Source organism: Physeter macrocephalus, chromosome 16 (genome assembly GCF_002837175.3).
Source record: "Physeter macrocephalus isolate SW-GA chromosome 16, ASM283717v5, whole genome shotgun sequence".
Taxonomy (NCBI): domain Eukaryota; kingdom Metazoa; phylum Chordata; class Mammalia; order Artiodactyla; family Physeteridae; genus Physeter; species Physeter macrocephalus.
Window position 1 is genome coordinate 74,693,885 of NC_041229.1, and position 13,436 is coordinate 74,707,320.

Here is a 13,436-nt window from a genome sequence, read left to right on the forward strand (position 1 = left end):
GCGGCATGTGGGATCTTCCCGGACCGGGGCACGAACCCGTGTCCCCTGCATTGGCAGGCAGACTCTCAACCACTGCGCCACCAGGGAAGCCCGCAAATGCTTCTTTTATTGACAAATGTCCGGGCACCAAATAGAGTTGGCCCTCTATCTGCAGGTTCCACATCCGCAGAATCAACCAATTTCAGTCTACAGTTGGTTGACTCCATGAATGCTGAACCTGTGTATGCAGAGGACCTACCGTACTATGCCATTTTATATAAAAGACTTGAGCATCCGCAGATTTTGGTATCTGTGGTGGGTGGGTGGTGGAGGGGGAAGGGAGGGTCCCAGAACCACTACCTTCCTGCTGCTGAGGGATGACTCTAGTTCATATGACAATTCGGTGCAAGACCTTTTGATTCTTGTCATGGGGAGGTGCTGGGATATATATACACAGGTATGTATTTATAGGTTCACATACATACACTCACACTTCTTTGGGTTACAGTTGGTATTTGTACAGTACATTGCCACCCTTCATTTAATCCAGCATGGAATTACATGATTCAAATAAATTAGCATTCCCATCTTGATTCATTTGGCAAGAACATGTTTTTATGCCAGTATGTGGGCTGACCCTCATGACCTCTTTTTCAGAAAAAATATCAAGTGCCTTGAGTTTTTGTGTTGATAGGGATTGAGAAGCTGTCAGTTCTTATTTCCGTTTTTGTTCAAGTCAACATCATTGATCTTCACTTAATAATCTGTGTAACACACACGTGTGTGCTGGAGATTAAAAGTGGAAAGACAGAGGAGGGAGGCAGGTGGAAGAAAGGTGTGGGAGAGGCAATTAGTAATTTATAAAGTGACAAAATCAGTCATTAAGAAAACGAAAGGAATACTGCTATGTATAATATATGTTGCTACAGGATAAGTGAATGGAAAATCCTTTTCAAATGGACTTTTTATTTGTTTTGGCAAAGATAATACCATGACAGATATACTCCAGGTTTCTGAGGGCCCTTTCCATGGCTGATAAAAATAAGAATGATTTAGTCTCTTCTAACCAGCAGGTAATAGATAGACCTGATCCTTTCCTGGTATGTGTGCTTCTGCCACTTTGGCATCAGGGAGGGTGACCAACTGTCCTGGTTTGCCTGGGAATCTCTCAGTTTTAGCCCTGAAATCTCTAAATCCCACGCAAACCTGAATAGTTTGTCACTATAACTTCATCCATATTCAGCCTCATTAGACAGATATTTTCTGATGTGTATTTAGTTCTCTCTGATGGGCTGTTCTTTGATAGAAATCTATCGCTCTGTCTGCTCTGGACTGATTTTTTCTTTTATCTTGTAAGTTAGCAAAATTGTGATCTAAATTGTGACACTTTCAGTTTGGACGCCTGTTTCATTGACCCAGCACTTGAGTGCTAGAAGGTTCTGTAGCTTTTGCATACAGCACTTCTTTTTCCAGATGAAGCAACTGAAGCTCAGAGAGGGTGGTTGACTTACTAAGTCCACCCAGTTAGCTACAAATAGATCCAGACCTTAAACCTTGGACCCCTGACTGCCAATCCCATGCTTTTCTCAAATTCCTCACATGTGCTTGAAAGGCACCCTGGCCTCTCAAAGGAGTTAATTTGCTTTGAAAAACTGAGCAACTTTGTGCCAGGAAGAAGCTGATTGACTTAGACTGTGCTCCATTAATTTCTCCCTGTAATTCCCTGGCAAGAGATGACAAATTCATTTTGAGGCGCTATGGCAGGCACCTCCTTCCCATGGTGAGGCTGTCTCTTCTCGTAATCACGGACACTGCATCATCCTCAAAGAGGAAGAGGTTAATCAAAGTATCTAATTCGGAGGAAGAGGCCTTGTGACCCTGTTATTTCTGTTAATATTTCTAATTAATATTTTATCTTGGAATAATAAGCAGAAACAGCATTTTCTGACTACCTTCTGCTGTTTAGAAGATGAGCACATAAATGTTAAATGTTGCTCCCTCTGAAAGACTCACCACACTATCATAAGCCTATATTTTATTTATAGATTAAGCTCAATATTCTGAACCAGCTTCTACATGTTCCATCTGTTCTATAATATCTCTTCCATCAAATCAGGAAAAAAATACCCTAAAAACAGAATCTTGAAATTCAACATGAAAAATCCAAAAGCCAAGTCAATATTTTCATTGAGAGATGGCAGCCCCAATGACTTTCTTAAATTAGGGCTGTTCTTCCAGACTAAATTGCAGAATTAAAAGACCACCTTTTATCCACAGTGAGATGTTGAGCAAGTCTTAAGACTCACCAGCAAAGACTCATGTTACTCAATTAGCTGAGAGCAAGGTTCTTAAGGAGTTTTCCCCATGTCTAATTTTATTTCCTAGACTAAATGAATCAATAGAGCATTTTAGTCTAATATTTCCTATTGTCGCTTTTTCCCACTTAAAAAATCCTGTAAATCAGCAATATTTAATGTTCCAAGATGACTAGGGCATTGAGGAGAATTTTTATTGCATCAATGTCTTTATAGTTGGACAGTTTAAGAACATTGACTGATGGATCCTTAGTTCTATGATATCATTAGCATAAATCAGTGGTAAGTAATTGTAGCTTTCTCAAGATGAATGGACATTTCGAGATTTTTTAGAAGAGGATGGTTTGGAGTAGGTCATTGTGGACTAAGGCCAACTCACCTGAATACGGTTATCAGTCTTGCTAAAAAAAACCAAAAAAAAAACAACTTCCCTGCAGAGAGCATGTGACAGGGGCCATTTGAACTGGTAACTGTAATACTGATTGCCACCTCTCTCTTCTGTTATCAAGGGGATTATCCAAGATGGGAAAATCATCTTTATGCCGAATGGATACATAACACAGTGTCCGAACCTGAATCGCAGTAAGTAGCAATTAAAGCATTTCTGAATTATTAATATTATATAGCTTGTTGATAATATCAGAGAAGCACTTCAAGAAGGATACAAACAAACCATTTACATTGTTGACTTATGAGGTGATGGGGTTAGTGAGAGATTTTATGTATACTAAAATACTTCTGTGTCTTTGGATTTTTAAAAAGCTTATGTATTATTCGTAGAATTAACATTTGAAGGTAAGAGATTATATGAGCAGTTTTGGGTCTGTAGGTTAATATAGAAAGTTATGTTTCATATAATTATATAAATATACATATATAAACTATTTTTTAAACTTCTTGACTTGGATATATATGAGTATACTTTTGCTGCTTCTGTAATAATTCACAATTCTTTAGTCCCAATAAAAATGAGAGTTTAGTTTAAATTTAAAAATGTTTTCAAGGTAAAAACATACTGTCCTTTTCAGTTAGTCCTTGTTTCTTTCTTTTTGCTTATTAATAAAAGGAAAATATCTAGATCTGAAATCCTCTGTGAATTCACTCCAATTTTGAAGTCACACTTAACCAGAAAAGCGAAAACACTTTTATATAGCTAAACAACTACTGTTTAAAATATATATATATTTTTCTGTTAGCACAATAGCAACATTTATTTTATATTTTCTTTATTGAGCTTGCCCAACTTGCAGTGACTTCTTAAGCCTGGTGCAAGGAATAATGGATTTACAAGAGCTTTTGGCCAAGATGACTGCAAAAGTAGGTATCTAAATTTCACTTGTGATGTTTCATTTCTTTTTCCGTCCTATCTGGAATTTAGAATGATATGCTATAATGGAAACATTTTTAGTGTTGGCATCTGTGATATGTTACTATAAAAATGGTTTATTCTTTCTTGAAATAGGACAACCTATAGTAAACATAACCATTTAAGCCTTTGATACTATTAGGCTGTATCACAATACTTACTTGAAAAATGTTTGGAAGAAAGGCAATATGTATCACTGTATATTCCCTGGGAGTGGAAAAGGAATTTGCCCATTGGCTATTAAACCAGTAACACTGAGAGATGATATATGGTCAGAGTCACTGCTGCTTATAAGCTAATGCATTTTGGATGCAAGAATCATTGCCAGTAATCGGAAAGGGCAAAATAGCTATTGTTAGGAACAGATTATTGTCACAGGAAGGCATTATATCACCTTTCTAATATATGATGCATTTCAAAACTGGTCCTGAGTTAAATAGTGAAGGAGGCAAAGTTTGCCTTTCAACACTTTCAGTTTTATAATTCTGCATCTTTCCCTCCTCCCCATCATTCACTTCACAAGCATCTTTTGAGGATCTGCTATTTGCCAGGCACTGTGTTAGGCACATAGGAGGCAGTGATGAAGAGGATGTGATTTCTACCCCAGAGACGTTCATATTGAGTGGCAGAGCCGGGAATGTAAACAATTAGGGGCTTTGATAATATATACTCATAAAGTTTAGATTGATCATGAAAAGCCCTGAGCCTTGTGAGGAAAGGTGCTGAATAAATAGAAAACGTGGCCGATGCTGTTGTTACGATACCGATCAGTTGTGGACATGAGTTCCAGCCTAGGGCAAGGAAAGAATTTGGTTGGCCCTAAGAGACATTATGCTCTGCAAAAGGGAGAATTTTAATAACAGTGAAAATGATACCTTAATCCTATTCTACCTGCGGCTGTGACTGCTCCTGCCATCAGCCGTAGCACGTGGAAAAAAATCGGTGGGTAGGTCAGTGTTTGGGATGTAGGGCTGTATTTTGGACTCAAAGACTATGCTGCTGAAGATAATGTTTCTGCTTCAAACTAGGTCTTTGGCCAAGTCCCCTTCTGTCTGCAAAGGAGAGAGAGCACTTTTGTAAAGAGAGAAACTAAAACTGAGATTCGAGAGATTCTTTTCACTTCAGAGTACAGTGGAAATGTGAAACGTAGGCAATAATTTGCCTTCGCAGCTTGTGGCATATAGAAGCTTTTATGTCATATTGTCTGAAGCAGCTTGATCTCAATACTGTTAATTATATTTTAGCTCGCTACCAAATTTTTGGAACAAGAAACATGCCAGTCAGCCTCAGGTGACTGTGGTTCTCCATCTCCTGGCGATGAGAGTGCCCTTTTTCTTTCTCATTCTTTCCCGTTGCAGGAATGTCATTTTTCTCTTTTTAGTTGTACATTATTATCTAGCAGCCACATTGAGCTCTGTCCACAAAACATTATTATATAAAATGGCCATTTGTGAGGCAGAAGATATTTAATTATGAGCCGAAAATGGTTTAATCCACCTTCCAAACACCCCCAGCACTTTGGAAGATTTATAAGTCTATTTCTTTCAAACTGTGAACAGAATTATAATTAGAAAACTGAGTACTTCCATCTTCACTGCAAAATTTGGAATCTGTGATAATCTAGAAGAAGAGTTGGCAAACTTTTCTTGTAAGGGGCCAGCTAGTAAATTTTAGTCTTTATAGATCAAGAAGCAAAATTGAGAACATGATGTATATACTTATTTCACTTCAATATAATCGATCAATATAACATGAAAGTGGGCTTCCCTGGTGGCTAAGTGGTTAAGAATCCACCTGCCAATGCAGGGGACACGGGTTTGAGCCCTGGTCAGGGAAGATCCCACATGCTGTGGAGCAACTAAGCCCGTGCACCACAACTACTGAAGCCTGTGCACCACAACTACTGAAGCCCGCGCGCCTAGAGCCCATGCTCCACAACAAGAAAAGCCACCGAATGAGAAACCCGCACACCTCACCTCAGTGAAGACCCAATGCAGCCAAAAAAATAATAATGATAATAATAAAATAAAATAAATAAATTTATAAAAGAAAAGTAACATGAAAGGACGCTCAACATTGCTAATCTTCAGGGAATTGCAAATCAGAACCACAATGATACATCACCTCACACCTGTCAGAATGGCTATCATCAAAAAGAACACAAGCAACAGATGCTGGCGAGGAGAAAAGGGAACCTTTGTGCACTGTTGGTGGGAATGTAAATTGGTACAGCCACTGTGGAAAATAGTATGGCGGTTTCTCAAAAAAACTAAACTAGAACTACCATGTGACCCAGCAATTCCATTCCTGGGTATATATCCAAAGAAAACAAAAATGCTAATTCAAAAAGATACATGCACCCCAGTGTTCATAGCAGCATTATATACAATTGCCAAGCTATGGGAGCAACCTCAGTGTCCATCAACAGATGAATGGATAAAGAAGATGTGGTACACACACACACACACACACACACACACACACACACACACACACACTAGAATACTACTCGGCCATAAAAAGAATGAAATTGTGCCATTCACAGCAACATCAATGGACTTGGAGGGCCTTATCCTAAGTGAAATAAATCAGACAAGGAAAAACAAATGCTGTATATCACTTATATGCGGAAACTAAAAAAATCTAAAAAATACAACACACTAGTGAATATTTCAAAAAAGCAGCAGACTCACAGATGTAGAGAACAAAATAGTGGTTACTAGTGGGGAGAGGGAAGTGGGGGAGGAGTGATATAGGAGTGGTAGATTAAGAGGTACAAACTATTATATAATAAGCTACCAAGATTTATTGTACAACACAGGGAATCTAGCCAATATTTTATAATAACTATAAATGGAGTATAAGCTTTAAAAATTGTGAATCACTATATTGTACACAGGTATCTTATATAATGTATTGTACATCAACTACACTTCGATAAAAAAATAAAATATAAGTCTTGAAAAATGTAAAAGTTATTCTTAGCTCACAGGCCATACAAAAATAAGTGCTGGGCCAGTTTTGGTCCATGGATCTTAGTTTGTCAACCCCTGATCTGGAATAAACTGGAAAGATATTCATATTAGGTAATATTTATTGAGCATTTACTATGTGTTAGTTACAATGCTTAAACTTTTCATATTCACTCTCTCTATAATCCTTCCAGCAATCCTCTGAGCTAGGTTTATTAGCCCACTGTCCAGATGAGAAGACTGAGTCCCAAGAAAGTTATGTAGTTTTTCCCAAGAAAAGTGGATGGCAAAGCCAAGGGTCAAACTTAGATTCTGTAAGTTGGATCATAACCAAGGAAGCTTATGGTTGGAGGAGAGAAAATTAGAAAGAGAACCAAAAGATATAAAGAAGGAATGATTGATGGAGAGGGGGAGTGGATGCTACCAGTAGGAGGATGGCGATATACCAGTGAGAAGAATGAGCACATTAGACGAGAGGAAAAGAGAAGTGTGTGTTTAGGGGGTACCTGTTGGGAGTGAAACGTGAGCATAGAGCTTGTGGCAGCTTTTGAAGGAGGAATGTCAGGGCAAGGACAAGCCCTCTTAACTCACCCATCTGGTTACAGCCACTTGTTTTCCTTAGATAGATGTGGGAATTTTCTGAGTCCTGGGTTTACATTATGTGTCCTCCTGCCAGGACCACACAGGGGTCACTGCTATTGCATTATCTTCTTACGGGTTTTCAGATCATAGGCACTGCTCAGAATCAGACTGCTAACCTAGGATCAGCCAGGTGAATTCTCAGCAAAGAATTCGTTAAGACTTTTGAAGGAAGTTATTTGCCTCTAGCCAGTGCCATGGTCTGAGTAGGAAGGTCTTCCTTCTGTGCCTGGTGCAAGCCTTGTTTCCTTTTTGTTCACTCTTAAGCTGAGGGTACAGCCCTTTGGGGCCGTACCTTGATGTAGGAGTTTCCTTTAAGACATCCCATCTTAGGCAGACCCTGTTCTCTATTCCCTCTCCCTGGCCCCCTGTGCAAGGTGGGAGCTTGAGGGCTCCATGTTTTGGCTAACGTCATGGAGGTTGGCTTTGGTGCTCACTCACCTCCCTGGATCCCTGGCTGTCAGTTTGTTTTGGCCACTGTGGCTTTATTCCTTTTCTATCAGCTCTTGTGATGATTTTTAAAAGTTAGGATTTGTGTATATTATCCAGCATTTTAGTTGGTTCAATTGGTGTAGTCTTTTAGGGTACCTAGTCTGCCATCTTGGTGGAAGCAGAGTGTAATACATCTCTTGGCAGAGTGAAGGAGATGGAGTCTGGAGCGATAAGACAAACTGGAACTCAAGTAGGGTTCCTGGGTGCCAAGGGAATTCTATGGCACCAAATCGACCTGGATTGGGGCTTTGCCTTTAGTTAAATAAGCCTATCATGGCAAGATTTAGCTGATGGGTTTGGAGGTTTGGTTTGAGTTGCCCAGCAGCTGTGATTAAAATAGGCATTAGTCATGTAGATCATGGTGGAGATAGAAATGGGCTTTGGAGTAAGATTCATCTGATGTTGAATCTCATTTTTATCACTTCCTTGGACGTTTGCAGCCTGGAATGAGTCACTGGTCTCATTTCTAGCTGAAGTTTCCATGTATGTAAAATGCTGACAATTATTCTTCGTTTTATAAAGATTGCATGAAAGTTGCTGTCAGAGCCCTGGTCTAGAGCCAGGAGGTTTTGGAAAGCAGCAGAAAGTCCTCACACTTGGGTCACAGTGGAAGCCATGGAATCCTACCGGAGAGCGAGCCCAGCGCACAAGCTGGACAGGAGTTGGTAGCCAAAGTCACATCAACCCAAACAGACACAGACACCAGATCAGCTCAGGGTTGTGCCTAGGAGGGCTTGCTGTTCCTTTTCTCCTTTCAAAGTACAGGGTGATTGAAAATGACTGTGCTCTTGCTTGATATAGGAAAGATCAAGGAAGCAGCTTGCATGCAGCTTCAGGTGACAGAGGTCAGGGTACAGAAGAGCCATCTTGAAGAATCCCAACATTGTGGCAAAACCATACTTTTTCAAGGGGGAGAAGGTGCAGGGAAGTGGTCCCCTGACACTTCCCTTAAGTGATCCACAATAGACCACCAATCCCCTGGCTTATTCTGGAAATTCTCCCAGGTAGTCTCTACACTGTGGGAACCACAAACCTGCTGAGCCAGGTACACAGCGATAGGATCAGGCTGTTTCCTGCTCTTGCATCCCACCTGTGGGGTAATCACATTCTTCCTTCAAGCTCAGGAAGAAGAGATGCTGAAGATGGGGAATTTCTTGATTACTTCTATTTAAATCTTTGACAAATCTATTTATGTAAATCAAGCAGCACTTGGAGTGGCAGTTCAGCTTGTAACATATTTAATTTTGAGACTTTCATTGTTTCGAGGAGCTCAATAGTGATTTTTCAATTAAGCTTAAAGGTTTAACCCAATAGATTTCTTTTTTCCATTTCATATAGCAAATGCCAAATAATATTTCAAAGGAAAAAAAGAAATCTACTGCATGACTAATGTACTTAGATTCATTCATTGACCTCTTACTGTGAAAAAGGCCTCTGCTGTCTGTCTTTGAATGTGTAGAGTTAAGAATAAATGATTCGGTCCATGGTTGCTTAGATAAATGCGCAAACGAAGGTAAAACAGAAAAGAGATGCAGATTTGATACCATATCTATTTTGAATCTGCAGGCATTCTTAGAGAAAATGGCAGGTAGTGTAGAAATAGCTTTTGAAAATGAATTTGTATAAATTCAGCACGCTAATGCCAGTGACAGAAAATGTAATTCATTTTTAAATTCAGAGTTGTTTTTCTCCTTTATTGTTGCTGCAGGATGTAGCAGGGGAAAAGGAAGGCAAGATTACATATTAAGTGCCTTTGAAAAATTAGCTTTTTGCCTTAATATTCCTTTGTCTTGGTGTCTGTCTGATGCATTCTTATCATCACAGAGATTAGGGTTTTTCACTGTTGTCAGAACAGGCTAAATATATTAAAAATTAAAAAACAGTACTCAGAAGGGAAGTAAAATCGGCCTTGAGAATAGCTTCCATTGTATTAAAATTGAGGCTTTTCCTTGGAATTGAGTTTGGTAGGTGAGCATAGCTCAGCTTTGTTGGGCAGTACAGGAAATTGACAATATTGCCTTTAGGCAAGCTCCTGGATTTTCAGGAAACTTGGATAGATACAGAATAGCCTTTTGGACTAGTTCTTAAGAAGTCCCCTTCTTGGAGTGATACAGACACTAGGGTTCTTCCAGACTTTCAGAGTAAGACAGGCACTTTCCTCTCACAAACAGATTCCTCATTCTGAGCCACTTTTAGGAAAGATTCCCTTCTAGTTCAACTCTTTCTTGTTCATTCCACGGTCATATGTCTATCACTACCTTATGTGGGAACTACTGAGGCTATAGAAATGAAGTAAAGATAATATGTGATGAGTTATCACTTCCTTTTTATTATCTCTTACCAATACATGGTTTTGGTACTTGGTGTCACCAAACTCTTGGAAGTATATGTTATCTGCATTTCCTAAAGAATTCCCAGAGAACGTAATTACCATCGATTCTGGATGCTCTATGATTAAGCTGGAGATTTAAATGTAACATGAATTTTTGGAAGATCACGTATAGTAGAGTCATAGGAAGCTAATTTTCAGGCACGGTCGACTCACTTTTTTCAGGGTTGATTATAGTGCATGTGGTTTGTTTAGGATTCTCTTTGTTCTTTTCCCTTCCTCTTGGTACTACCCATGACAGGCAGACGGGGAACAAATTTTCTTGAGAAATTCCAAATTTTAGAGCAAGAGATGGAATAAATGACAAAAACCAAGGCTGAATTACATGTGGATTCCATTTCCAAAGAGTAGCACTGTTATGAGTAATTGAGAGGATCATGTATGGACTGGAACCATAGAAAATGTAGAAAGATGGTAGAAGTCATCATTAGGCAGGTTCAACCATTATAACTAAAATATTGCCTTGAAATAGTCTTAGTTGGGATCAAAAATTGATTCGATCTCCTGTACGGGGAAAATACTCAAGATGGGGATATATAAGTATGATTGAGAAGGAAAAGAAACTATATGATGAATTTTTAGAAAGTGGTATTTGTTCTTCTATCATGACCTTCTCTATGGAAGGAGAAAGGAAGAAGGGTGCTATTGCTACCAGGCTGAGTTACTCCTTGGTATGGATGTGATGACAGAGAGATCACACCACATTTCAAGTTTTTTGTACCATAGTTTTGAAGGCAACATGGAGTCACCTACATGGAAAGTGGTCAAGAGGGAGGGTTGGAACCATATCACGAGGAGCTATTAGGGGGACCTGGTGGGGCTCGCTGTGGTCAGGAGCAGGCATGAGGACAGGATAACCTCAAATGTTTGTAGAGCGGTTAGACTTGCTCAGGATGGGCCACAAGGCAAAACTAGGTCTAATAGGAAAAAGGAAGAGAAATTTCACAGCTCAAGCTAAGAAAGACGTTTCAAATATCCAGAGCTAACCAAGAAAAGTAGCTTTCCTTGGAAGGTAATGAGTGTCCCATCACAGTTACATGTGCAAACAGAGGCTGGATGACCACTTGAAGGGGTTACTTGTCATGTCATTTAAACTTTATAAACTCTTTCAAATTGGAGTTTCTAAGATTCCATGTTTTATGGTAGCAGTTGGGTGACCTAAAAAAAGGAAAAAGGTTTTCTTTCTTTTTTTTTTTTTTTTTTTTTTTCTTTTTTACAAAGTCCTCATCTCACCTGGGGGTTTGGTTTCCTCTCTTGAACTTGTCTGAACACCAAAGTGGATTCTGGGGCATTCTATTTGGAGGATCTTGAGCTGGGGAGAAATAAGATCTGCCTATGACTTCCCAGAATTTTTCATAAAAGAGGAAGCAGTGACTTCCCAGTTTGTAAACCATGACACTCTAGTTAGTGTGTGAAGAAGAGGGACGGGATGGCGGGAGATAAATGTAAGTGCTTCAGAGTTGCTGATTAGATCTCCTGTAAACATTGTAACGGGTCCTTGAGAACACATTCATTACAAGTGTTTCTGTGTGGGTTTGAGCTGAAAGCACACGTGTTGATGAACACCCATGAGGTCCCTGAGATACAGTTTAATGTCTCATTTGGTGCTCATTAGACCATGGGAGCCAATATGTCTTCAATTTAGAATGCTTCTACATTGTATGAAATTTAAAAAAAAATCTTCAAAAAACAGATCTGGCTAAGAATCATTGAACTGCTTTGAGCATTTTTTTTCTCCTCCTGCTTGGATTTACTTTTTCTTGTTGCGATTAGCTTTGTTAGGGCAATGCAATTGAATGACAGAAATTACACGTAGTAACTCTTGTTTGCAGCTGAACTATGCAGAGACAAGACTTAGTCAATTGGAAAACTGTCATTGTGAGAAGACCTGTCAAGTGAGTGGACTGCTCTATAGAGACCAAGACTCCTGGGTTGATGGTGATCACTGCAGGAACTGCACATGCAAAGTAAGCCTCTTTGTACATAAATGGGCAGTTTTAAGAGGGCAGTTGTACTAATTATTGTGTAACCTGTTTCTTTATAATGCTAACTCTAAGAAGTACTGCCTTTTTACTAAGTGCCTATTTAGTAATTGGAGCAGTTGTGAAGGGAAGCTGGAAAAGTGTCATTACAAATACAAATACTTATCAAGAGAAAGCAGATTTTAATTTCCAACACACTCTAATATGATCTAACATGATTAAGAAGCTTACTGTTCAGAGATTAGAGTATCAGAGGGAGGAAGGGACTCCTTTGGTTTTCAAACCACCTAATGGTTCATTCACAACTTTTCTCTGCTGTAATACATTTTAAAAATGTGGTTTAATCAGTTTCTAGGTGTTTTCATTGTATTTTACAAGGTATCCATTTTCTGTTTTAGCGAATTGCAGGACCCCCTGACTTTCTTTCAGGTTATCCATTATTTGCATTATTTGTATGTACTATTTGATCTGTTTCAGAGAATTACAAGAGCCCCGCCCCCCCCAAATTAATATGGAAACCCTGTTCAGTTGAAATTATTTGATAACTCTCTGAAGAATGTCATTGTTCGTCTGCAAAAATAAAAAATGATTGTTAGCGCTTCAACAATGGTTGACAGTGTCTGTAAAAGGTGTTATTTATGTTCTTGTAAAAATAGGCTTTTCTGTTTTCTGCCTAATCTACTTAGTCCACATGGGCAGGTGGAATAAAGCCAGTGATGTATATCAGAAAAGTAACTGAGGTGACATGGGTTCATTTGGGCTGGAGAAAATTCTTTATTTGCGGTCCTGGAGTGGACTGGGAGTTTCTCACACTGCTTCTGTTTCCCTGGTGAGGCTTCTGGGATGAGATGTGAGCTTTCTGCTGCTGAGGTCACTTCTGCTGAGATTCCTTTCCCTGTCGTTCCTTCCTCAGAGTGGCGCTGTGGAATGTCGAAGGATGTCCTGTCCCCCCCTCAACTGCTCTCCAGACGCCCTCCCCGTGCACATTGCAGGCCAGTGCTGTAAGGTCTGCCGACGTGAGTACTAACTGAGGGTCAGGGTGGCCCTCTGTGCTTCGGGATTGATTTATTCCCCTATTTTTCAGGCCCCAATTGATTAACGTTGATGAAAGGAAGTCCTAGCAGTTGATATAATAATACATGTATGATAAGAGCGGCTATATTTTAATCACTTGTGACGTGCAGACACTTTAAGTAGGCTATTTTTTTTTAATCCTCACATCAACCTTAATTATTATTCTTTACATTCTTATGTAGAGGGACTGGTGTTCACAAGGATTAAGTCACTTGTCCGTGGTCAAAC

General features: G+C 39.4%; 1 protein-coding gene across 1 annotated transcript in view; it reads left to right on the forward strand.

Moving 5' to 3' along the window:
- The window catches only part of NELL1 (neural EGFL like 1), a 939,503-nt gene that overhangs the window by 231,562 nt on the left and 694,505 nt on the right, over nt 1-13,436 (forward strand). The window contains exons 6-9 of the mRNA XM_024118844.1: nt 2,804-2,876; nt 3,529-3,611; nt 11,985-12,119; nt 13,048-13,150. Of these exons, the coding sequence (XP_023974612.1) occupies nt 2,804-2,876; nt 3,529-3,611; nt 11,985-12,119; nt 13,048-13,150 (394 nt within the window). The remainder of the gene's footprint in view (nt 1-2,803; nt 2,877-3,528; nt 3,612-11,984; nt 12,120-13,047; nt 13,151-13,436) is intronic.